The sequence below is a fragment of the Vicia villosa genome, unplaced genomic scaffold (genome assembly GCF_029867415.1).
Source record: "Vicia villosa cultivar HV-30 ecotype Madison, WI unplaced genomic scaffold, Vvil1.0 ctg.000045F_1_1_1, whole genome shotgun sequence".
In the NCBI taxonomy this organism is placed as follows: Eukaryota; Viridiplantae; Streptophyta; class Magnoliopsida; order Fabales; family Fabaceae; genus Vicia; species Vicia villosa.
In genome coordinates, this window is record NW_026704977.1 from 466,196 (window position 1) to 491,559 (window position 25,364).

Below are 25,364 nucleotides of genomic sequence, written 5' to 3' on the forward strand. Positions count from 1 at the left end.
ACCATGCATCTCTTTCTTTTATAACACAGTTTGTAGTTCACTTTTTAACATTCTGATTTCCCTGTAACAGTTGCAAGATGCAAGTCCAATTAAAACTTTATTGGTAAGTCCTGGAAACGAAATTCCGTCGACATTTTTCTATCAAAATTATTTTGATCGGGACATACAATATTTAAAAGATAACTACATATGGGCTGATTCTACTGTGTCAATATCAACGGATATAGCTCAGCTTTGTCAACGGTATGATAGAAGTGAATGGTGGGGAATGTTAGTCTGTCTTGTCGTAGAAGATGTGGCTTCTTCTACACCTTCCCAGGACTATCGTGTCGGTTGGATTTCAAAAGTTCCTGCTACTACAAATAATATTTTGGGTCAGCTATGTCAAAAGTTGTTGGAGCATGGTTTCATTTCTGGGGTACCAAATTCCAAGCACCCTCATCTATTGGTTTTGTATATTCCTGTTCCTTCTTCCCGTTGGTGTTATGTTCAAGACAAGTTTCAGTTAATATTTTTCAGCTCTAGTCTTAAGAGTAAGTTAGTTATAAAGAAATGTGGGTGGCGCGTATTATGTAAGGAAGATGCACAACTCATGCGCAAAAGTCTGCCTGAATGCAGCACTTCTTCTGCCAACCAATGTGTCTCACGAGGAAATTGCTTATCTTCTCCTTTAACATCTTGGAGATGGATAAGCCATCTCAAGGTTCCCCGATGTTTCAAGACTTTCCTGTTGGCAGTCCTATGTGAACGCTTGCCTACTATTGCAAAGTGCAGGTTCTGTACCATGGAAGCGACTACTACTATCCATGTTTTAAGAGACTGTAGGCGAGCTTGTGCAATTTGGGTTCAAATGGTTCCTCCTCAAGTGCGTGAAGAGTTTTTTTCAATTTCTCTTCATGATTGGATGCATAGGTTCCTTCAGAAGTCCTGGTTGCCAAATAACTGTGAAGACTATGATGCTGACTGCTTGAGGTTTTCAGTCACCACTTTTCTTCTCTGGAAGGATGGAAATAATTCCATCCCTGAGGGAGATTCTCTAACAGATAATGGTTTGTATTCTATGATCAAGTCTCTAGTACAAGAACACACCTCACCTACCAGGCATTTTATTAAGTTGAATGTGGACAGTTGTTGCATGGAAAATCCTAGAAATGCTGGTTATGGGGGTCTCTTTCGTGATGTGGAGGGGAATTGGCTTGGTGGGTTCTATGGCTCTCTGGGCTTTGCAACTAACATGAAAGCTGAGCTTTATGCCATTTGTCAAGGTTTGATCACTGCTTGGGATTTGGGTTACAAAAATATGTTAGTTGAAACTGATTCTTTGGAAGCTATCAATCACATTGAAGAGGCCAATATTGAGCATGATGCCTATCGTAGCTTGGTGGCTGACATACGCTCTCTCATGAAAAGAAATTGGTCCCTAAATTTGGTCCATTCTCTCAGAGAAGATAATGCTTGTGCAGATATTTTATCGAGACTTGGAGCTGAGCAGCACGAGGTCTATTGCTTCCATGCTTATCCACCACAACAGCTTCAGCGGGCATTGATTGCCGATGCCCTCCGTGTTCAACTTCCTTCCATGTAGTTCTTTGTTATTTCATTTTCCTTTGTCAAGTTCTTTGTTATTTCATTTTCCTTTTCTGCTTGACAAAAAAATGTTTCAAGGATTTCCTTTTCTAGTTCTTTGTAAGGATGGTGATTTTTTATTTGGAGAAAAAAATAAATGAACGAAAATAATAATAAATGGCCCATGCAGGTCTCGAACCTGCGACCTTCGCGTTATTAGCACGACGCTCTAACCAACTGAGCTAATGGGCCAGTTGTTAGAGTTGTCACAAATTAACATTATATTACCAATTTAATTGAGATTGCCATGTTTGCAGAGCAAGTGTGGTGTTCCATTTAGTTGAGATTGATTGCGGAATTCCTGTTGATTATCATGTTGAATAGGTCTCATAACTTTTTGTACAGTCAAATATAGATTTCAAATTTTTGAATGCTAATGGAGTATTTTGTCAATTCTGTTGCTTGGATTGTTGTTTTACGAGATAATGTATCCTTGGTTTTTGTCGAGGTTTGTCTTTACTGATGCACTGGTCAGGCTGGTGCAGTTGACCTTGAAATGGACGGGATGGAACTTGATACATCTGCTGCTTGCTACAATCATGAGTTGCCAGCTTGCACATTTGAGCTGCTGATTATACTATCCAACTTGGTTGGTCTGCTTCAGACTCACAATTACCAAGATCTTATTTTCTCTCAAATTCCTAAAGATTTCATATCTACATGCTGCAATGACTGAAGATATTGTTTTGGATACATTATTTGTCCTTTTCATTTACAAGTAGTAAAGAAAACATGAAATTTTGTGTACACTGCATTTATTTTGTCAGGAAATCTCTACATTGAAATGTATAAAGGATGCTTTGGTTAAATTTGTAATGTATCTGTCAGTATCAGTGTTCATTACCTTGGAGTGGTGTAATACATAACAACTGTTGTCACAGGTTCCTCAGTTTGTTTTACTTATCTCAAAATTATGGGTGGATTTTGTATTTGATAATGCATATTCTATAGCTTAATGCGTTTCTTTTACATTGTACACTAGAGGTTCTTGTATTGCTTTTTTGCTATATGAAAAACTGATTACTACTAATATAAAATATGTAAATAATGTGCTAGTACTTGATTGATTGTTGAATATGCAATCTAGATTAAAGAAACAATCGAATGAGCCAAGCCCCTAGCAATCAGCATGGTTTAAAAAAATATTGACAACATAACATCAATTTTTATCGGTCTCAAGACAACTTAGGCATGCTAGATAAACTAAACTGCTTCAAATAACTTTCCACATAAGTACACATACATTACATTGATTATTTCATCTCACCATGACATGAAAAACATAAATACTATCCCAACAAAAGAAAATGTATTCTTTGACAAGAAATTCACCCTTGCAGGGGTATATTCCTTTCCTGCAATCCAAACACTTGCTTGCGACCATTGTATATCTTCCGACCATTGTATATCTTCCCAGTCCAAGCTCTCCTCCAACACCTATGCATTGCACAAATAATAGTATTATATACATTGTTTTACATGCAAGTGGAAATTAAATGAAGAGTGGTATGAAAATACCTCTAGATGTTCAAGAGGCACGGTGATGCCAATCGAGTGCATCACTTTATGTGGTAGGGGCTTCTTACAACAAGACCACAGGATGGCATAGATCATGACATGATCAGGCTCATGTGGTTGGTGATTTTGAGACTTCTCTGGCCTGAGTCGTGCGACTAAGTTGGTGGTGCAGCCTTCGGAAGGGAATCGGTCAAGAATAGCCTTTAAGGATTCTAGCTCCTTTAGACCATATCTGTTTAGCCGATGTCTTAAATATAAGACTGGTAGAAATTTTAGGAAAATTTCATTTAGAAGCCATGACATGACCGAATAGTTTCTCTCCAGCAAAACAAAACTCATATCTGTTAAGAATATAATTCTTTTTGTTAAGCAATACTTGTAAATTCGACAGAGTCGAAGTAGTATGTAGTTGATAGAATAGAATTTAGTTCATAGTAGTTGAATCTGTATGTATTCGACATAAGGTTAAACACAGCTTGTAGTAGTCAAGTTGTGTCTATTCAATTGAAAGTTAAATACAACAAGTAGAAGATGTGTGTATTTGATAGAGAGTTGAATACAGTCTATCAAAGTTAGTAAGTCAGTTAATTAGCTTGAGACTGTTTGATGTACAAATAATCTCATTATAAATAGGAGGGCACCTATTGTTTGTTATGAGATGAAATAGAGAGAATTCACAATTGTGAACTTAGATAGAAAGAAGCTCTCTATTCAATTAGAAACAATAATATTATTCTTCTTCTCTTCTCTCAAAAATCTAATTTCATCTTCTCTTCCCCTTTTCTCCTTCAAGTTATCTTCTCTCTTCTCAAATCTTTGTATGAGGGAATCGTCTTGTAATCAAAGTGTGGTTGACTCACTCAAGTGAAGAGTGAAGAACAAAAATCTTGAATCAATCAAGAAAGTGATTGAATCTTGTTTCGTTAAGATTGATTCCAACATCTGGTATCTAGAGCATTGGTTGCGATTCTTGAGAAGCATAGAGCAATGACTTCTCATCCAAACGGCATTTTCCAACAAATCTTCTCATCTTGAATGACAAGAATTATGATAATTAGTGTAAGCAGGTGAAGTTTGTCTTCTGCTATCAAAGTGTTTGGGATCTTGTGAAGAATGGAGTAACGTCAATTAGCGAGAATGCTATCGATGAACAAAAGGATGCACATAAAGATCTAAATAAGAATGATTATAAAGCTCTCTTTATAATCCATAAATGCATTGATCCAAACAACTTTGAGAAATTTGGTGATGTAGACTCATCGAAGGAAGCATGGAACATCTTGGAGAAATCTTTTAGAGGTGTTGAGAATGTGAAAGAGATGAGGTTACAAACTCACAAAAGAGCGTATGAGTTGCTTCAGATGAAAGAAACTGAAAATGTGGCTGATTTTTTCACTAGAGTAATGAGAATAGTGAATCAAATCAAAATGTGTGGAGAAGTGTTGACATCAAAATCGATAGTTGCAAAGATCTTGAGGCCACTGCTTCAAAAATTTGATCACGTGATACTAACCATAGAAGAATCGAATGACTTGTCAAGCATGACAAAAGAAGAGCTTCAAGGATGCTTGAATCTCATGAACAAAGAATGGCATAAAGATCTGCAAGCAAGAAGAAAGGAACTTCCATTCAAAATGGCTCTCTTTCTTCAAAAGTTTATATAATGGGAGTGCATGTTGTGTTGACTTTTAAATGAATCGGCTGTTAGCATCTCTTCCAACTTTATCACTTTTTCTTTGATATAGGTGCATTCATCCGCATCACTGCTTTGCTTGTCCGAGTTTTCTTCTATCTCCCCCCCCCCCCCCAATTCTGAAGCCCAGGAACTTCCCGGTTCTCACCCCAAACGTGCATTTTTTAGGATTTAGCCTCATATTATGTTGTCGGACTCTTCGAAAGACGTGGGTGAGATGTTGGTCATGCAATTCTTCTTCACTTAAATTAACAATCATGTCGTTCATATACACTTCTAATGTTTCGTCTATCTCATCTTAAAAGACTTTGTTCATCAGTCTTTAATACTTTGTCTCAAATTTCTTCTGGTCGAATGACATGACATTGTATTGGTGGTTTGCTTGTTTAATTCATCATAATTACTTCTTGTATTTGATGAGCTTCAGAAAAGTCAACTTCGATCACGGCGAGTCTATCGGATTCGTCATGCTATTTCAACTTCAAAATTAAAAAAGTCCATTAAATAAGAGAACGTGACACAATAATCAATTTTGAAAAAAAAAATTGAAACAAAAGTAATTATTATTTTTGATGGATGAAATAATGAATTTTATTTAATAAATTATATAGATAGATGGTGAGAAAGTCCGATATGATAAGAAAACGTGTCACAATTCTATTACGTGGAAACTGAAGGAGCTTTACAAGAGAAACAAAGTAGACAAAAAGCCAAAAGTTAGATATATCTGTTTCTAAACTAAAGGCTCGGTTTTGTTTTAGTAAAGCAAGTCAAGTGATGAAGGTATGAACAATCTTTGGGGGGAGAAGAGGCAAGAGAAGGGAGATGATGACACCATAAAGCTCAGCTCAAAGAAGGACATTCATGGACCGATCACGGAAGAAGGGATGAGATTTCAACTTCCTACCATGTTCTGTTCCGGAATCAAGGTAAATTAAAAAAAACTTGTTTAATTTGGGAAAAATTGTGAATTGTGAACGGAATCAAGGTTCACATTCCTGAACAGTAGTTATAACTTGTGTTTCTTCTGGTTGTTAGTTTCTAATTCTATATTATATTTTGTCAGGAATAGTAGTTAGGTAGCATCACAACTATCACTTTATTATGGGATTAAGGGATATAGAAAAAGTTAAATTTATAGATATTGCTTGTTTTTTCAAAGGGAGCTTCAAAGATCATGTAACAGAGTTACAAAAATATTGAAAAATCATTATTAACTTATGATGGGTGGGCGTGGCATTAGGGGATGCAAGACTTTTGCTTCAAGAAATATTGTTATCCACGAATATTGTAATGACGCCAGTAAGTGGAGTAGGTTGAGGTCTTTCAAAGAAATTGATCAAGTACTGAGAAATGATAAAGTAAGTTTTTTTTATTAAATTTATGCTGAATTTGGAATCTACTTTTATTATTATTTATGTTGTTTTCATTATCATGTTGTTAAAGGCAAGTGATTCCACTCAAGCTTTGGTTCTAAATCTATCTGAAGCCCGTTTGAAGCAAGTTGTAACCCTGAAATTTTTGCAAAGATGTGCAATCTTGTTGAATGGAGGGAATACCCTACCGAGTCAAGAACTCAAGAGGATGTTCATGTTACGATAACCTTCTTAAAAAAAGATGTTTGGCACGTGTAGCTCAAAAATTTGTCCAAGAATTCAACCAAACAACTGTCTGTCTCAGTGCGGGATCAACCTTTCCAACATGAACAATCATTACGTGACAACTTTGGTTGTGGCTGCACAATAACTCAGGTCAACTTCAGTTTATCAGGGGATGCTTTTGTGGGGACTAATTTGGAGTGGAAAGGAATGGCTTTGTATTTGGTTAAGATTTATTCTTCTTGTCATTTACTTTATAAAAGAAAGCTTTGGAAAGATTTGAAAGCTTGTGGGGACTAATCTATATTTAAGTGGTTAAATGCGGGAGACTCTAATTCAAAGTTTTTTCAGGCAACCATGAAGAAGAGATATAGAAGAAATAGTATTTTAGCTCTTAAGTCAGAGAGGGGTTTGCTTGAGCAGGTTGAAGTTCTGAGTCATTTCGAAAGTAGATTCTAAGAACCCAAGGCTCTCGGACCAAATTTGGAGGGGGTAGACTTTAAGCACCTTTCAGTTGTTGATTGCCTTAGTCTAAAGGAACCATTATCTTAAGAAGAAATTAAGGAGGCAGTATGGTTGTGCGATGGCAGGAAGAGTCCAGGACCGGGCGGCTTTAACTTGGGCTTCTTTAAAAGGTGTTGGGACATTATCAAAAGTGATCTCTTTGCTTGTGTTAAAGAATTCTATGTGTGTGCTTCGTTGCCCAAGGCCTACACTGAAGCTTTTGTGGCTTTAATTCCCAAAGTTCAGAATCCTCAACATATAAGTGAATTTAGGCCCCTATGCCTTGTGGGGAAGTTTGTACAAAATTCTTGCTTAAGCTATTGGCAAGGCGCTTGAAAAAAGTGATTGGTATCTTGGTTCTCATTGAATTGGTTGATTATGCGAGAAGCCGAGAAGGAATTAGAAAGAGTGTTTTCTCTTCAAGGTTGACTTCGAAAAAGCGTATGATTCGGTCTTTTGGGGTTATCTGCGTTATATCATGGGAAGAATGGGTTTGGGGTGTAGGTGGATGAATTGGATCAATGCCTGGATTTTTTCAAGTTCTTTATCAGTTCTAGTGAACGGCAGTCCTACTAAGGATTTTCTAGCTCAAAGGGTTCTTCGCCAAGTGGATCCTGTCTCCTTTATTGTTTATCATTGCTGCTGAAGGCCTTGCTGGGTTGATGTGTAACGCTGTCTGGTTAGGTAAGTTTCTTCCATTCATAGTTTCAGATCAGGTTTCTTTTGACATCCTTCAATTCACAGACGATAAGGTTTTGTTAGAGGAAGGTTCGGTGCACAACTTGTGGAGCATTAAAGCGATATTATGTGGTTTTAAGTTGCCATCGGGTTTATGTGTTAACTTATGTAAAATCGAAGTTATTGGAATTAATTTGAATGATAGTTTCTTGTTTGCTGCTTCATCTTTTCTCTCTTGCAGGTTGAGCTTTATTCCGTTTTTATTCCTTGGTATCCTAATCGGCGCTAGTACGCGCAGGAAGGAAATATGGTCTCCTCTGTTGTCTAAGCTTGCTCTCGTTTGTCTGGTTGGAAGGGAAAATTTCTGTATATAGGGGCTCGCGTAGTGCTCCTGGGCGCGGTCCTAAATGCAATTCCGGTCTTTCTCTTTTCTTTTTATAATGCTCCGAGGATTTTTATCCGGGAGATTGTCAAGAACTAGCGTGTTCAAATTCTGCTACATCATATTCCCATAGCTTACTATAGTTGCTATTTAACAACGTTGATAGAACTTAGAAGCACTGAAAAGGTGAGTTTCAAGGTTTTCTGAATGAAGTTCCAAACATGGTTCAGCTTTTCCAGAGTATTGTTATGAATCTATTTATGGCTTTTATATATTGAAAATGGATTGATAACTATTGGAACTATTTGCTATTGTGACTCAAGCTACTACACTTTACGAGCTTGAAAAATCTATGCAAAATAAAGGAGAATGATTTTCTAATAATTGAAATTATTTTTATTGATTGATTTAGGTAATCTACAATATAAGAAAATAAGATGGTCTGGAAAGTTCCAAATTGTCCCTGCTGATTTTTTGTGCTGCCACGTGGGATGTTTTATTGCCACCTTCAGCTCTACCATTCCAATTTGAAGCGTGTAATGCAATTTTTTACATTAATTTATTTATTTTTCTCAAACTAAAACTCTCTATCTTCTAAAGACTAAAGGCTACTTTTTCAAAAGGCTACAACCTTCTTCTCCCTACTAAAGCTATCATGAGACTTCTCTCTCTCTCTTCTTTTAACAACTACAATCTTCTTTTCTCAAACTCAAAGTCTCTATCTTCTACCTCTATCTTCTTCTTTCTTCCAACTCTCTCTCTTTTTCTCTTTTTATTTCATCCCTCTTTTTATTGTCTAATTTGAACCTTTTGTATTTAGGATTTGCAGGTTAATGCAAGGACAAACAATGGAGAAGAAGAACAATTTTTTTGGATCCATTACAACCTTCTTGACCTTTTAATGGAGGTAATATTTTTTTCAGATATGTTTTTACCCACAACCTCCCTGCTTCTACTCATTCATCTTCATCAACATTTTATTCATCTTTTTCATAGTTAATATGTGATGCTTTTGAGTTTTATATTATGGTTTGATGAGGTTAACAGAAAAAGTTATCATTTTTATGGTTATTGTTTCATAAAAAGTTATCATTTTTATAGTTATTGTTTTGAAAAAAATTAACATTTTTATCATCGTTAGTCTTTATGTTGATTTTTCTGTTTCGTCTTTATGTTATTATTTGTTGTTTTTTTTACAGTGATGTATAGTTTTGCAGTGTGAATCTGTGGTGGCAGCAGAACGTTTCCGGCGCCAAGTGTGGTTGTGGTCGGATTTGAAATGGTTGTTATATTTTATTGACTGAAATGTGTATCATCTACACTTTTATGATTTCTTTTTAATTTTTTTTAACTTGCAGATCTATTAACTTCTTCATTAGATTTCATTTTTCATTCTTCATCCACCAAAAAATCTGCTTCTCCAAATACTTAAAAAAAAAGTTAGCTTGATGAGCATTTCTCCATTTAAACAAGTTTTTCTTAAAGCATTTTATGTCATTGAGTGAATATTATTTGCAAGATTGTCAAATGGTTGATTTTTATTTTGTACTTCTGTAATTTGTTATCGTGCTTCAAAGAGAAAGAGACATGCATAAAAAATGCAATGGCCTTCTAATGGTTCTTCAAAACTCTGGTTTTAATTTTTAAGGAAAAAAATGATGAACATTTATTATTATAATAAATAAATATAAATGAAAAGCTGTCATAAATGTATAACCATTAGGCAAGGATCATGATTTAAGCAATAGACTTTGAATAGCTTATAAAAAAATAAAAAATACTAATAGACTTTGAATAATTTGTCTGACATGTCTCTCATTTGTGGTCTCAAGAAATTATGAATAGATGTGTCACATAATTTTCTGACCATTTGTGGTCTCAAGAAACTAGGGAATAGATGTGTCACAAATATGACTATTAAATAGATTAAATCTAATTTATAAACTAGATTGTATGTTACCACAGCATGAAATAGTAAATTTATATGAACTAGACTAGACCATATATATAATTTTGATAGGACCGTATAATATGTTACCACAATAACCTAACTTTTATGTACTCTAGAGCCTAAAAAATAAAAAATAAAAAATAAAAGACATCCCTAACTTTTATTTCTCTCTATTTTATAAATAATATTTTTCAATTTTAAAAATTAAAATGTAGGATTAAAATTATTAAATTTAAAATAAATAATTTTAAATTGCTTTTACATTATTTTCTTTTAATAAATAATTTTATTTTTTATTTTCAAAAATATCCCTTTATTAATTTTTTTTTAATTATTTCTCAAGTCATTTCTTTTATCATAATATTTTTTTTTTTTTTTGCTATTTGCACCGGTGTCGACCCACCACAGGTGGGCCACTAATCCGGCTCGTGCGGAGAGGCATGCGCACTGGCCAAGCAAGATTGTTCCGTCTGGGAATCGAACTCGGTATTCCCCGAGTACGTCCTTGGACGGGGCTCCTTGCCAATGGAGCTCAACCGCTTGGTTCTTTTATCATAATATTGGTGCAACATGTTTTCAGCTTAAATTGATTTTCAAATTTATTAGAAAATTTGGTCTGTATTTAAATTGAATAGTGTGAATTTGGTAAGCATTTAAGAAAAAATTCATTGTGGTTTGACACATGATTGATAATTAGATTAGTCAATAATAATCATTTATTATTATCATTATTAGTATAAAATATTATTTATCATTTACTTTGTTGCTATATATATATATATATATATATATATATATATATATATATATATATATATATATATATATAATATGTGATTTGTCACAATTTTTGTCAAAGCATCCCAATATAATTGATTGCAAGGGAGTACTACAATATAGGATTCTTGAAGTGTAAAAAAAAATTAAGTTTTATTTGAATTCATAAGCTTTGGTCTACGTTTTTGTTTAAGGACAAAATAAATTTGATGGAATTATTTTATTTCTTTTAATTTTTTAGATTTCTAATTATATTTTTGTTGATTTTTTTCTATGAAATGTCTATTTTTTGTGAGATAATTTTAATGAGATTTTAATTAATTTTGGTAAGTATATATTGGAATGAAAAATTATGTGTGGTGGATGAAAAATAAAATTTTGTTACTTCATGCTATAAGATTCTTTGAAAAAATATTAAAAAAAAATTGATTATGTGAGATGGAGGAGTTAGGTATTCTTAGAAAAAAGTTATACAAAATTTTGACTATGAGAGATGGAGGAGTTAGGTGGAAAAGTTTGTGGATCATTTAAAATAGCTATTAATTTTCTACGCCACACACATTTTCTTTTGTGATCTTAAAACTAAAGCTTCAAATAGTCTAATATTACATCAACTCTTTTACTCTAGAAGTCTATATTACTTTGTTATGACATCTATTGGTATTTTATTATCACAATTTTTAAAAAGGTACTATAATGATAACTACTACCCTTCTGATGGAACCAGTCATCAGTTAAATCATTGTAAAACATATCAATGTAATTAAAGATGTTTTCATTGGAAAGAGAAGCTACTTTTACTCAACTCACTTCCTATCTCTCTACCATCCTTGCAATATTTTGTGGGTAGAATATTATAATAATCAAATTAGAGATGTATCAGTGAGGTCTTTTATTCTATTTCCAGAAATAGCATTGGCAATGGTTAAGGTGGAGAAGTAAGTGTCTATTTGATAATGGTGTTTGCATTGGATTCATGTTGATTTTTTTATCAAATATCTGTTAGTGGAATTATTAATAAAAATCAAAATATTTTTGATTTAATGATTTGATCTTATTTTGTTAATGTTGAATATTATAATTAATTGAATTGAAAATTTTCAATTACTCTTCACTATTAAATGTTTTCACAATTAGTTACCAAAAAAAAATGTTTTCACAATTAATAATTTTTAATATACAGTTTTTAAAAATTTCACTTTTAAAAAAGCTTAATTTTTACAATATATTTATATTGTAAAGAAGTGTTATCTTTTGAAAAAAAGACTATAATGAATTGGTATCTTGCTATTGATCATGAGTAAATCAAATGTTTTGATAATAGTTTACACAATTTTTTCTCCAATTATAAATTTTAAACACGGTCTTTAATGATTATTATTATAAAATAAACACTAATTAATTATTAATTATTATTATTATTTATAGAGTTAAAACAATATTTACAAATATTAAGTTTTAAAGAAAAATGATATATATATATATATATATATATATATATATATATATATATATATATATATATATATATATATATATATATATATATATATATATATCTTGAGAGAAAAAGATCGAATCATTTTGTGATAGAAATAAAAATAAAAATCTTACCTTCCCTTATTAAATAAATAGAAAATATACATAAAAAATAAACAATGTTATTAATATAAGAGAAAATGAGTGATACACTAACATTATGAAAGCTTTTATGTTTATATAGTCAAATTGATAGTTTTGCATTAATATACGATAATACACATTCATTTAGCAAAAAAAAATTGTATTTTTAGATTTTCAAAAAATTTGCATAAAAAACTATTTTTTTTACCAATTTTTGAGATGAAAAGATACTTGTATAGAAGTGTGTATATTCAAAATCAGTGAATATACTTCATACATATTATAATATTTGTTTACGTGCTGATACTATTGGATTACATGCAATCAATGACTTTTAGTACAAGAAACTGAAAATTTATATAATTTATGATTTAATTCTATAATGTTTAATTAAAATTTATGATTTCACTGTTACAGAATCTCAATATTTATGATTTCTTTTTTTCTTTGGTCAATCTTTGTTTATGATATCACTAATACTAGAAAATCTAAAAATTATTTGTTGGAAAGACAAATATTATCTAAAATATTAAAAATCTTCCATCTTGGAAAGACAAATATTTAGTTTCTATTTGCTTCTAATATTTGCTTTTTTCTATTTTTTTATTACATTTCTTTAGCTTCTATTATTCACATATATTATAATAAAATAATATTTTCTATTAAAAAATCTTATTGATCTAAATATTTTTACGGGTACCAGGCATTTTTCTATACATTTAATTATTATTTTTTTACGGGTACCAGACATTTTTCTATATATTTAGATTATTATTTTTTCACGGGTACCAGACATTTTTCTAAACATTCAATTATTATTTTTTTACGGGTACCGAACATTTTTCTATATATTCAATTATTATTTTTTCACGGGTACCAGACATTTTTCTAAACATTCAATTATTATTTTTTTCACTGGTACTAGACATTTTTCTATACATTCAAATATTATTTTTTTACGGGTACCAGACATTTTTTTAAACATTCAATTATTATTTTTTCACGGGTACCAGACATTTTTCAAAACATTCAATTATTATTTTTTAACGGGTACCGAAAATTTTTCTATGCATTCAATTATTATTTTTTTTCACAGGTACCAGACATTTTTCTATACATTCAATTATTATTTTTTCACGGGCACCAGACATTTTTCTATACATTCAATTATTATTTTTTCACAGGTACCAGATATTTTTCTATTAAAAAATATACATTTAAAACAAATGCGCGTCCCGTACCAGAACCCGTGCGAACGCACGGGTTTTTTACTAGTTATTGTATACAAGTATTTAACAATTTAAGCTATTAGACCTACACCCGTGCGATGTACGGATATTTTTTATTTAAATATTATTGGTAATTATAATAATTTAAGATAATATTATTGGTAATTATAATAATTTAAGATATATTAATATGAATAATTTTATATCAACTGTATCTCTAATATACAATATAAGTGAATTGTATTTGATGTTTTATATTATTGTTTAATTATTTAAAATAAAACTATATAGTATAAATAAATAAATAAAATAAACCACTTACAAATAATGCCAAATTAATAATTGAAATGAAAAATAAGTAGAGTTATGAAATTGAGATAGAAGAAAAACTAATCATAATAAAAATTAAAAATTGAGTGAAAAAATATAAATTATAAATTTAGAAATATTATTTTTTTAAGTATTTATATGCAAAATAAAAACATAAAATAAGAAACTCACCATTACATAAAAGAGTGAATATATTATTTGTTAATTGATTACGTTAAGATAAATTATAAATTATCGATTTATTAAATAATGAAAAAATAAATATTTTATATAATGTATTAGTGGATAATGACATGATAGTTGGTATGCAATTAAGGTGCCTTAAATAAATAAAAAAGAAAGTGTTTCAATTTAATTTAATTAATTATATTGATTTAATGAATTAAATATTATTTTGAATTAATGATTTTGATATTAATTAATAATATCATTAAAATAAATTATTATTATTAATTTTGAGGAGAATATTTAGTAGAAGACATGGTAGGCATGAGTAAGTTTTTCTGAATTATTTTAAAAAAGAAAATAAAACAATATTATAATTAATTGTAAAGTATAAAAAACATGTATAGTGAAGATCTTAATTTTGTGTGAAATTCTTCGATCATTAAAATGAAGATACCTGCAATATAAAATTAATAAATTAAATTGATGAATTAGATTTTTAATTAAAATAATACATAAAAATATGTGAATAAATAAAAATAAGAGAAAGAGAGAGGAACATATATGTTTGTTAATGGAACATATATTTTTGGTGTTTCATGACATGTTTTATCAATTACAATCTCTTTGTTAAGAAAAATATGTTCATTGGTTTTATAATAGATAGTTAAGAGCCTCAAAAGTGGCTGGAAGATTGAAAATAGTGGAAGTGTGAGATTGATTCTACAATAAACTACTTGTTCTAAATAAAGTAAAACAAAAGAGAATAAACAATAAACTATTAAATACTATAGTATTGTGCTAACATGTCTTTATTTTCCATGTCTTCATTTCTCTGCATCAAAAGTACAATCATTTCCTGTTAAAATGTATGAAATATATAGATGAATTTAAAGACATGAAAAACTTTCAAGTTAATAATTATAAATAAAAAATAAAGCAAATGAGAAGAGTGTAAAATTAAGAGGAAATGAGAGCATCTCTTATTCTTTTATCAAGTAAGTCATTTATAAAGTATAAGAGATTCCAATTTGTTAGTACCATTGCTATGTATCCTACTAACCTTTTACTAAACCTATTTATTAATAATTTTCCACTAAACCCAATCTCTTTAATTATTTTGATTAATTATAAATAATTAATAAATAATAATATTTTATTCATTAGACAGATATATTTTGGAGGAGTTTATACGTGGAAGTTATCTGAAAAGGTGAATTTATATATAATTAATTAATTAATGAATTATTGTTGCTATTTATCATTATCATTTAATTATACTATTTATCATTATCATTTAATTAATTGGAGAAGTTACGTATATTAAGAGGTAGATTTATAGGAATTTACTTAAAGTTATTAATTCATAGAATGATATATTTGGGAAGGGGTTACTATAGGAGAGGTTACGTAGGTTACTTAAGAGGTGGATTTATAGAATATTATTATTATTTTAATTATGCTATTTATCATTATCATTTAATTAATTGGAGAAGTTACGTATATTAAAAGGTGGGTTTATAGGAATTTACTTAAAGTTATTAATTCATTAGAAGGATATATTTGGGAAGGGGTTACTATAGGAGAGGTTACGTAGGTTACTTAAGAGGTGGATTTATAGAATATTATTATTATTATTATTATTTTTTCTATTCCAAAATATTATAATACAAATAGTTAATTAATATTAGAAATTTTAAGAGATTGACACCTCAGCATTAGTGTTATATTAGAATGACACATCATTTTTAGGTCTAGGGTTGTTGCAAAAGTTGTCATCATGACAACCTTGCATTTAGATTAAGTAGATATAAGTACAATTAAATTTCAATTATTTGGATCTCTACTAATTGATTTTATTCAATCACATAATAAACTTGTAAATAAATAAAAATATAATATTTTTATAGAGCACAAAGGTTACGATGGTTTTGATTAAAATTTCAGACTTTATAAACATTGTCTTAAAGAACAAATATTATCGATTATAAAATCTTAAATGAATGATAGGAGACATAGTCTTGAATGAATGATAAGAATTAAAAAACTATCTACCTTAAAAAATTAACAAAAATAATATAAAAAATAAATTAATTGAATATAACCCCTCTAACCCTTGATTGAACTAAGAAATTCATTTTGCTTATGTGCAATCAGATAAATCAAATGTTTGCAAAATTTATAAATAAAAAAAAGGAAAGAAAGTATTTTAGTTCTCAAAATTGATAACATAAGTGCAATTATAAGTTGAAGACAAAAATACAAAAAGAAAATAACTATTATGAAGTTAAATATCATAAAGATAAGTCGAGGCAAAATGATAAAACATGAAACAATTTCTTCAGCACACTTGCATAGACACCTGACAAAATATTAATAATAATAATAATAATAATAATAATAATAATATAAAAAAATAATTTAATTAAATATAATTTGTAATAAATCAATTGAACAAACAAATTTATTTGCAATTCATGCAATCAAACACGTTAAGACTTGTAAAACTGTAAAAAAAAATTAATTTCCAAAATTGAAATTAAAAAATGTAATTAGAAGTTTGAAGACAAAAATATAAAATATAAAGTGAATTAAATCTGACATTATCTATAATGAAAAAAATAACACTGAATACTTATTTATAATATTATTTATTATTTATATTATTATTATTATTATTATCAGTTTTGATATTATTATTATATTTATTTTTAATATAGGGTTAAATTAGTAAAATTAAAATTAAAGGTAAGGTCAAAATAGTAAAATTGAAATTAGGGTTTATGCTATTATTATTTTATTTATTATTATTGGTTTTAATATTATTATTATATTTATTCTTAATGTAGGGTTAAATTAGTAAAATTAAAATAAAGTGTAAGGTCAAATTAGTAAAATTGAAATTAGGGTTTGTGCTTAGAGTTGTTATCAGGTTGACATGTGGCTAGGGTTACCATCATGACAACCTTGCATTTATATATAAGATACATATAACTTGTATACCAAGTTTTTCAACAAAATCTAATTAAGTCAAATAACTTACTTTCTACAAGCCCTAGTTACTAACTTTCAAATTAAAGTCAATGCCGAACACAAAATTAATCACAAACTTTTTGATTAAATTTTAATTCAACGCACATTTATAAATTTTGAGAGGAAAACTACAACTCAACACAGTTAGTTATAAACGTTCCAATCAAAGTTATTATCCAACACTTAATTAGTTATGATTTTTCAAAAAATAATTACAATAGTACACCATTTCATTCCTGTTTAAAAGTCTCTCCATTCTAGTGTATTTGGTATATTAAAAAAATCAAGCCGTCGTCACTTTTCTTCTTCTTTATCCCTTATAGAGGGGTGATTTAGGATCGATTTTGATCCAAAATCACCTCCTAAATCGTTCTTGTTTCTCTATTAGTTAAATAAGTGGTTTTCACATATATTTAGTGTTTTTTTTTGTGATTTCGTCATTTTAGTGCGTCGTTGTTTGTTTTGATTTTCCGTCTTTGTGCGGTGTATTTTGTTTTTCTGTCGTTGTGCGCAGTGTTCATTTGTTTCAGGTTGAAAGATGAGTTTCGATCTAGTGCAGATCCTATCTATGACTTTGGTGCCAATAACGCTACAGATCTGGAGGCATGAATATTTCAGACATTTCAATATAGTCATAGTTATATTCGTAGGCATATGCAATTTGCCGTTTTATGCTATTAACATGGATGTTGTGAGTTTGTTTGCAGATTCATCCTTTTTTATTTTTGGCGATTTTTAATTTGTATTGCAACAATGTACTCTAACGATTGGAATGTATGAATATTTTATTTAGTCAAAAAAAAATCTCTCCATTCTAATAAATTTCTTCAAGTCATCAAATCTATCCATGTTTGTCAACGTATTAGCCAATTGAATATAAGTTCTATAAAATTTAAACATGAATATTTCATTGTCACTTAATTTGTAAAAAATAAAATCAATTTGGAAGAGAAATGAATGATTTTGCTTTTATGTTGACTTTGTAACTTTAGTATATTTGACTGTATTTGAGAGATGAAAAAAATAATTAAAATAAATTATTTGTTAAGAGATACTGATTAATTTTTTTGTAGAGAGTAAGTTACAAAGTCATTCAAATTCAAATTTCGCTTAAGCCAAATTCATATTGAATGTGTGTATCATTTACTAGATACTTGAAAGAGAAAATTAAAAATATATTATATTTAATCATAAAATAAGAAAAAAAAATCTTTCATATCTGAACACAAAATTTATTTAATTTTATGTACAACATATTAGCGGACTGTTAAAGACAATACTACATATTATTATGTTAATATTACAATTAACTTGCAAATAAATAAATTTTTAGTTATGTTAAATTATGTGTTAAAAACACATTTAAAAAATTTAAAAGTAAAAATGTTAATATTGAATAATTTAATATTCTTTATTTTTTAATAATTGAATGCATGATTTTTAAATTGAATATTTCATATTCGATTTCTTAGCATGTGCCACAAGTTAGCAATAGCCATAAATATTCAGTGCAACAATGTTCTAAATAAAAATGGACTTTATATAAAACTATGAAAAATTGCTTCAACTTTTCATAACTACTCACAGCTTTTTTATGTCTATTAATTATTACCCTTTTTTAACCGATAAATATCTATGTTGAGAGTCTAAGATAATTGTCATTTTTTCAATAAACAAAAAAAAAAAAAAGTGAAATTGCAAAGAATGATCAAAAACACATAGAAAAGCCTAATATTTGCACCAAATAAAAAGAACACCTTTGCAAGTAATTCCTAAAATCACTGCTGTAGGCTGTAGCCAACATATGCATAATTACAATATCTTTTGAAGCCTCGTTTGAGATTTAGATCGGTAAGTCTTAAAATTAGTCATTTATAGAAATGAAATATAAACTGTTAAATACAGATATACCCATATACCAAATATCAAAAAGGCATGTAAACATACTTATAAGGACTCTACAAATTGAGGGGCTTCCAAGTCAAGCTCTTGTCTCATGACACAGTTCATAAACCACTCACTATTGAAAGTTCTTATACCTTTCTTTGAAGCCATCATTGCTTCGTTTATATCTTCTTCACATGTCACAAAGATCGTTGTTGATACTTCAGTTACTTTTTCAAGTCCACTAATAACCTAATACAAGAAATAGTGAAATTTGTTAACAGCAAGGTTCAGTTCCTCAGAAGGAAAATAGAAAGCAGAATGTTCATAGAAGTATTAACAGTGATGTGAATAACATATATATATATATATATATATATATATATATATATATATATATATATATATATATATATATATATATCTATCTTGAAATTAGGCACTCTTAAAAGCATTTAGTCACTTGTATTACAATACTTTGACCAAACACCAGAGATAGTTATGATATTTATAATACAAAAATTGATAAGTTTTTTGACAAATAATGAAGAACAAAAAATTGAAAATGTTAATCTCTTGGATTCTTATTAAAGGGGTGCTAGAAGTTTAAATTCAAGTAAAATAATGGAACTTACATTACCACCAGCAGAGCTAACAATAGCAGACAGAGTTTCTGCAGGAGTTTGAACATTAGCTGCAATACAAATATTATACCCCTTGAATAAAGCATGGGGACAAGCTTTTGCTCGGAAAACTGCACTTCTTAAATCCAATTTGTACTTCAACAAATAATCCTCATCATTCAGTATGTGAGGCGATTCATCTGCATATTCATTTTTAAGATTGTGTAAGCAATATTTTTAAGATTGTGTAAGCGATATCCTGAATAATAATTCAATCAATATACACAAAGATAGTGCGGTCCATCTTACCAACAAATCTGCCTGTACGAAAACTCTCTTTTAACCAACTTGATGAGACCACCCAGGCACTGCGTAGTTAACAATATCTCCTTGTTATAAATTATAAATAATCACCACAATGCATTTATTTGAAAGCAGCCATTAATAAACAATAACACAAGCATGATACTAAAATATTTTTAAAATGCATTAAGACTACTTAGTTGCATTGTGCTCTGATATACTTCCCCACTGAAAGGATCAACTAATCATCCAAAGGATGATGTGTCTGCATTTCACGGAGTTGGTGTGGTGTTTCATATGAAATAATTTCATGGTTAGTGGAAAATGAACACAAGATACCACCCCAGAAAAAGGATTCATTTGAAAGCAGCCATTAGTAACACTAGAAAAAAGGTTAAGCTTTATGTAAGTATCCCTCTTCCTACTTCATTGTCATGCACCCTAGCTCAACATAAAGTTATAAATGGTCTTCACTAGTTACTTATTCCATCTGTTAGCACATGCACTGCACCATCACCCCATCCCTCAATAGCTGGACACTCCAAAGAATACAACTAGCCGATAGTTTCCATCTAATGACCAATACTCCAAGTTACAACCTCCACTAGTGATACTTGATTTTACTTATTCAACTTGGATAAAAGGAGTAATGGATACCAAATGTGATAAATTGGTAGATGACATCAATCCTGTTGAATTAGACAGTAAAAATAGTACTATACTTACACTAATCACGTCCTATGGAACCAGCAACACTAAAGAACATCTTCAATTCTAAGTATGAACCACTTACCTACGGGACATTCCAACAATAAATTTGAAATTCAAAAACTCGTATAATATTAAACTGGTATAATATTTTTCCCAACTTCAAATGAATTCTCAAATGACCAAAATTTATCTGCTTAAAAATCAAGAGTTTGACAGATTGAATACAACTGAAATTTGGAGAAAAACGGATAGTTCAAAAATATGAAGGTTAGCAATAAATAATGACTCTGGCAAAGATGGTGAGTTAGTTAGGTTTTAATGGCACAAAAATAATATTCTTTATAAATTACAAATAATATAGAAAGAGAAAGTGAAAGAAGATGAGCACATGTGGCAGTAGTAGTAGAGAAACGTGAGTAAAATTCGTAACACTCAAGAGATTTGGGAAATGCACTTCAAAAAAATTATTTAACCAAGAGATGACAAGATTTCAATTAACTGCAAATTTGTAGACAATTAACTTGATTTCAGCTACAAATAAAATTGCAATTTTAAAATTAGGCTTGCTGACATTTTGGAAGTTTTGAACCTACCCTGAACAGAGAGCGGTGCAGAAATTCAGAGTTTTTCTCACTTTTCCTGTGACAACATGTGTGGTTGTGCTTCCATCAGCGGCAACAGTTCCACCAAGGTCTTCAATCACCTATACGTAACACAAATGTCTGAGAAAAACTATGAAGCACAAAATTAGACCCCTATTATTTTTCCTACAATTTGTAATACACCAAACCGTATAAACAAACAGTGTTACATTCAAAAAGTAGAGACTGGGTCTCTAAATAAAAAGTTACAATTAAAAAAAATGTTACTCATCAGTTTACTAAAGGATTTATAAAATGCATGGGTAATTAAACAAACCTTTGCAAGCTGTGTTTTCTTAGCATCATCATTGATATTCATCAACATGATTCTAAAGCATTGTTTAGTTGATGGCGGTTCTAGGTTGATCGGAGCTTCAAAATGCATATGGTCTCCAATACATTTTTCAGACTTCTTTGTAATTAAAGTATCACCATGAGAGGCTTCTACATAACAAGGATTGGCCCTTTCAGCCTCCGGCATAAAACCCCAGCTAGAATCTGATCGACAGTCAACTAACTGGCTTCCCTTCACTCTCTTTGACTTCAACGAGGATAAAGAGGCTTCCCAGGCCCTCTTCTCAACTTTTGTAGATTGAGAACAATTTGTTGTGTTAGAGGGAACAGTGTCATTGCAGCAGCTCTTAGAGTTGTGGCCTTCAAAATCCATTGTGCAAGAGATCACAACTCACAATAAATATACAATAAAATAACAAATAGTTTTTATAAAATATTTTATTTACCTTTTCCTAATTCCAGAAAAAAAATTTAAAATTTTGAAAATAATCTTAATTGGGAGTATGGGAGAAGACAGATTGACAGATTACCACTCAGTTTTCCATGTCCCCGTGAAGATCCGTCTTTTGCCAAAGCCTTAGGTTTACTTTGAGCTGTGTCTCTTCTATGGGATGATATAAAATCAATGAGTAGCTCATCTGAAACTTCACACTGCTCATTTTCAATAATTGCAGGTGGAGATGAGTTCTGATGAGGCTGTGAGAGGAGACGCTTCCCAGAGTTAGTATTGTCATCTAGCAATTCCTTCTTTAAGTGGCAAACCATCAGTGTTGAACCACCGGGTAAGCATAATGTTTTGCGAATATCAGCTTTTATAGGTAACCTGCGGGCTCTACCTCTGGTATCCACCTCTGCTATTGATGAAAAACCCTACATTTGTGGGGGAAAAGTTGTAGCATCAGAACTAAAGAAGCTTCTTTTATTCGCAAACTAATATCATTGAATATTTATCTTACTATATTAATTGCCTCTTTGCACAAATGTAAATTGAAGGGTGTTCACAAATTTGTAGAATATTCTAAACTCAAAAATGAATGACAATCATGCATATAATAAACAACCATAATCAAAGCTATGTATTAGGAATACATTGTATTGTTTGTAATATAGATTCGGTTGTGTGGTAGAGGGCGAGTTGTGCGGAGCCCAAGGATCGGTATTGAGCCCTGGACCAACAACACCCTTAACTCAACTAACAAGTGTCAGTTGAGCTACCCCACCCACCCAGCAGATTCCTTTCATTATGTCAATACATAGAAGATTTTCAGATCTACACTATGAATTCCCTCAGCTTCTATACTTGTAGTAATTATATGATCTATTCAAGACTCCAAAGAATTTTGGTTTAATTTTGGTTTAAAAGTTACCTGTTTAAGCCAAAATCCTTCAGATTCTTTGTCTCCCCAACAGAAAATAGAGCGAATGCCAACATTTTGAAGTCTCCTCTTCAGCTCTATAAACAATAGATGACCAAAACCCTGCGGGATATTAACCAATAATCAACTAAGAAACCTTATTTAAGAGCGTAAATAATAGTTATTTATCGTGAGCACCTAAAAATATACACAAAAGGACAACAAATTACATGAGTAGGAGAATTTGGAAAGGCTTAACATTTCGTATAAGTAGTTGCAGCTCAAAATAATTGAATCTAAAGCATAAGATTTATATAAAATCTTATAAATAAAACCAAAAAAATGTTACCGTGATTAACATTTGCAAGTTTATTTCTTGAAATTGGATTAAAATGTGACATTTACTAGTAAAAAAAACTTTAAACTGGAATAAAAAGGATCATTTAAAAATATATGCAGACCTTCCGTTGATAGATTGCATTGACAGCTGCAAGTGGGATCTCTGCATATTCTGTATCTGCAGGGATGATTTGATAAGTGATTGCAGCTATAACCTGTAAAATGATGAAAGTGAATTGTAATTTAAGATGTTGTAATGCACATTGTTATTATATTTATTTAATTTCCACTCCTATGCATTGTTGTATTGAAAATGATATGACAGCACAAAATTATAACTTTCTTTTATTTCTAAACCAGATGGTCATAGATGAAAAAAGAGAGCAACCAATACTATTATAGACACAATATCGACCCACTTGTAAAACTATCACTCCATCAAATGATGACTAAATACATGTTGTAATTTTATACACAGTCAAAAGGGCTTAAATATCTTGGGGCTAAAAATGTTAGGTTTTCAGTTTAAGAAATAGGCACAAGCCCTGCTTAATTTGGAAATGCACTGTGACTAAAAGCATTGTCCTAAGAACTAACTTATACAATAGTACAGCATACGTTGCTTATGGCAGCACGGTAAAAATTAAGTTATACAAATAAAAGACCAATACAAGAGGAGCCTTTCGATTTGTGACAGAAGTATAGTCATTGAACAAATACCTTTCCTGAATCTCTAGCCAAACTGGATTTCAGAAGTAGTGTTCGATATTTCCTGCAGGATTAACCAACGAATAAATCAAAGCTTCTTACAAATTTTAAGTAGCCACAAAAGTACCAATACAAAATGAAACCTACGGTAAAATATGATCAAACAATATTCACACAAAAAGACTGTAAGTAAATAATATACCAAAATCACCATAGTTAGTGGGCTATCTTGTTGCAGATAATTATCACACAGGAGAAGCAAAGAAATTGAAAAGTAAGTATCTAATACCCATTAGTCACACATCTCTCAAGAAACTTTGATTGCTTTCCAGTATTTGCAGCATAATTCATTCCAGGTAGCTCTGTCATATACATCTGCAATACTTCCTGTAAACCGAACAATTTACACTCAAACATTAGTTATTTAAAATGCCTACAATTTATATAAGGATTAAATATCTTCGTAGTACCAAACCAACAGAAATTTCTACATTTATACAAGCATGAATTTTTCCAAACCAATGGGTGTTACCTGGAGGTAGGATTTGCTAATATCGTCAACATCTTTCGGATTAAGCAGCTGGAACTCGTGTTCTACAAATATATTAACCAATGAGCAAGCATTATAATCACAATAGCCAACACTAAAATGAATGATATATCAAATCGCGTGAGGTTTTACCTGTTTTTTCAGACTCAGAAGTGTTTTTGTGGTTTGCAGAAATGTCCTGTGCCGCTACTGGAATCAAAGAAACATAGTAAAACGGTTAATTGTAAATCGAATAAAGTGAACTCAAAGAGAAGAGTTATTTGTTGAAAATAATTTACCAGATACTTTAATATTTCCGCTTTGAGGAAGAGAGATTAAGAGGTTGTTGGAACTGGAATTGCATGTGAAAGTGCTGGCTTCGACAGTAACCTCACAATTACCTGTAAAATGAGAAGAATACAGAAACTAGATATTAGGACTTGAGTCGTGAATCAAGAAGCGGGTGATGAAGGATTGTTAGGGTTTGAAGATTCACCGATGAAGATTGAGGAATGTTTTCTTTTTGGCGCCATGTTTTTTTGTTTTTGGTGTTAATTTGGGTTTGCTTGTTCAACTTTATAGAAGCGGGAGGGTTTTATTTTTTTTTTGTTTAAGTTATTCTTTATGGGTGAATATTACTCCCTCTAGTAGGAATTTTATCTTTTAGAGTTTTGTTTTATATATATATATACATATATATATATATATATATATATATATATATATATATATATATATATATATATATATATATATATATATATATGAGAGCATATCAAGTGAGAGCATTTTTAAATGAGAGGTGGGAGGAAGAAATATCAACCATTGGATTCATCAAGAGAGAAAAATTAATAGTCTCATTAATGTAGT

At 30.3% G+C, this 25,364-nt stretch overlaps 2 protein-coding genes, 1 long non-coding RNA gene and 1 other non-coding gene across 12 annotated transcripts in view; 2 read left to right on the forward strand and 2 right to left on the reverse strand.

Annotated features, from left to right (window-relative positions):
* LOC131622857 (disease resistance protein RUN1-like) overlaps nucleotides 1-2,466 on the forward strand; it is a 29,853-nt gene extending 27,387 nt beyond the window's left edge. The window contains exon 10 of the mRNA XM_058893878.1: nucleotides 71-2,466. Within this exon, the coding sequence (XP_058749861.1) occupies nucleotides 71-1,585 (1,515 nt within the window). The 3' untranslated portion in view covers nucleotides 1,586-2,466. The remainder of the gene's footprint in view (nucleotides 1-70) is intronic.
* TRNAI-AAU (transfer RNA isoleucine (anticodon AAU)) lies at nucleotides 1,745-1,818 on the reverse strand. The gene has a single exon. It is a non-coding gene; the product is annotated as a tRNA-Ile (tRNA).
* Nucleotides 2,467-5,501: 3,035 nt separating the features above from the next.
* Nucleotides 5,502-9,448, forward strand: LOC131622926 (uncharacterized). Of its 8 annotated transcripts, none has more exons than XR_009290045.1 (5): nucleotides 5,502-5,766; nucleotides 6,081-6,198; nucleotides 6,284-8,535; nucleotides 8,820-8,906; nucleotides 9,199-9,448. It is a non-coding gene; the product is annotated as an uncharacterized LOC131622926 (long non-coding RNA). The 8 variants fall into 8 exon arrangements; XR_009290047.1 differs by having other exon boundaries at nucleotides 8,829-8,906; XR_009290048.1 differs by having other exon boundaries at nucleotides 5,503-5,766; nucleotides 9,217-9,448.
* Nucleotides 9,449-18,839: 9,391 nt separating this feature from the next.
* On the reverse strand, nucleotides 18,840-25,094 carry LOC131622894 (uncharacterized). 2 transcript variants are annotated; one of them, XM_058893909.1, is made up of 14 exons: nucleotides 24,991-25,094; nucleotides 24,794-24,895; nucleotides 24,648-24,701; nucleotides 24,498-24,559; nucleotides 24,255-24,352; nucleotides 23,978-24,029; nucleotides 23,380-23,472; nucleotides 22,931-23,041; nucleotides 22,094-22,433; nucleotides 21,547-21,923; nucleotides 21,222-21,331; nucleotides 19,924-19,982; nucleotides 19,627-19,814; nucleotides 18,840-19,243 (listed from the first exon to the last, which is right to left on the reverse strand). In XM_058893909.1, exons 1-14 carry the CDS (start codon nucleotides 25,025-25,027, stop codon nucleotides 19,055-19,057), a joined length of 1,872 nt encoding a protein of 623 aa, XP_058749892.1. In that variant the 5' UTR covers nucleotides 25,028-25,094; the 3' UTR covers nucleotides 18,840-19,054. The 2 variants fall into 2 exon arrangements, with proteins under 2 accessions (XP_058749892.1, XP_058749891.1); XM_058893908.1 differs by having other exon boundaries at nucleotides 24,648-24,704.
* Nucleotides 25,095-25,364: the final 270 nt, after the last annotated feature.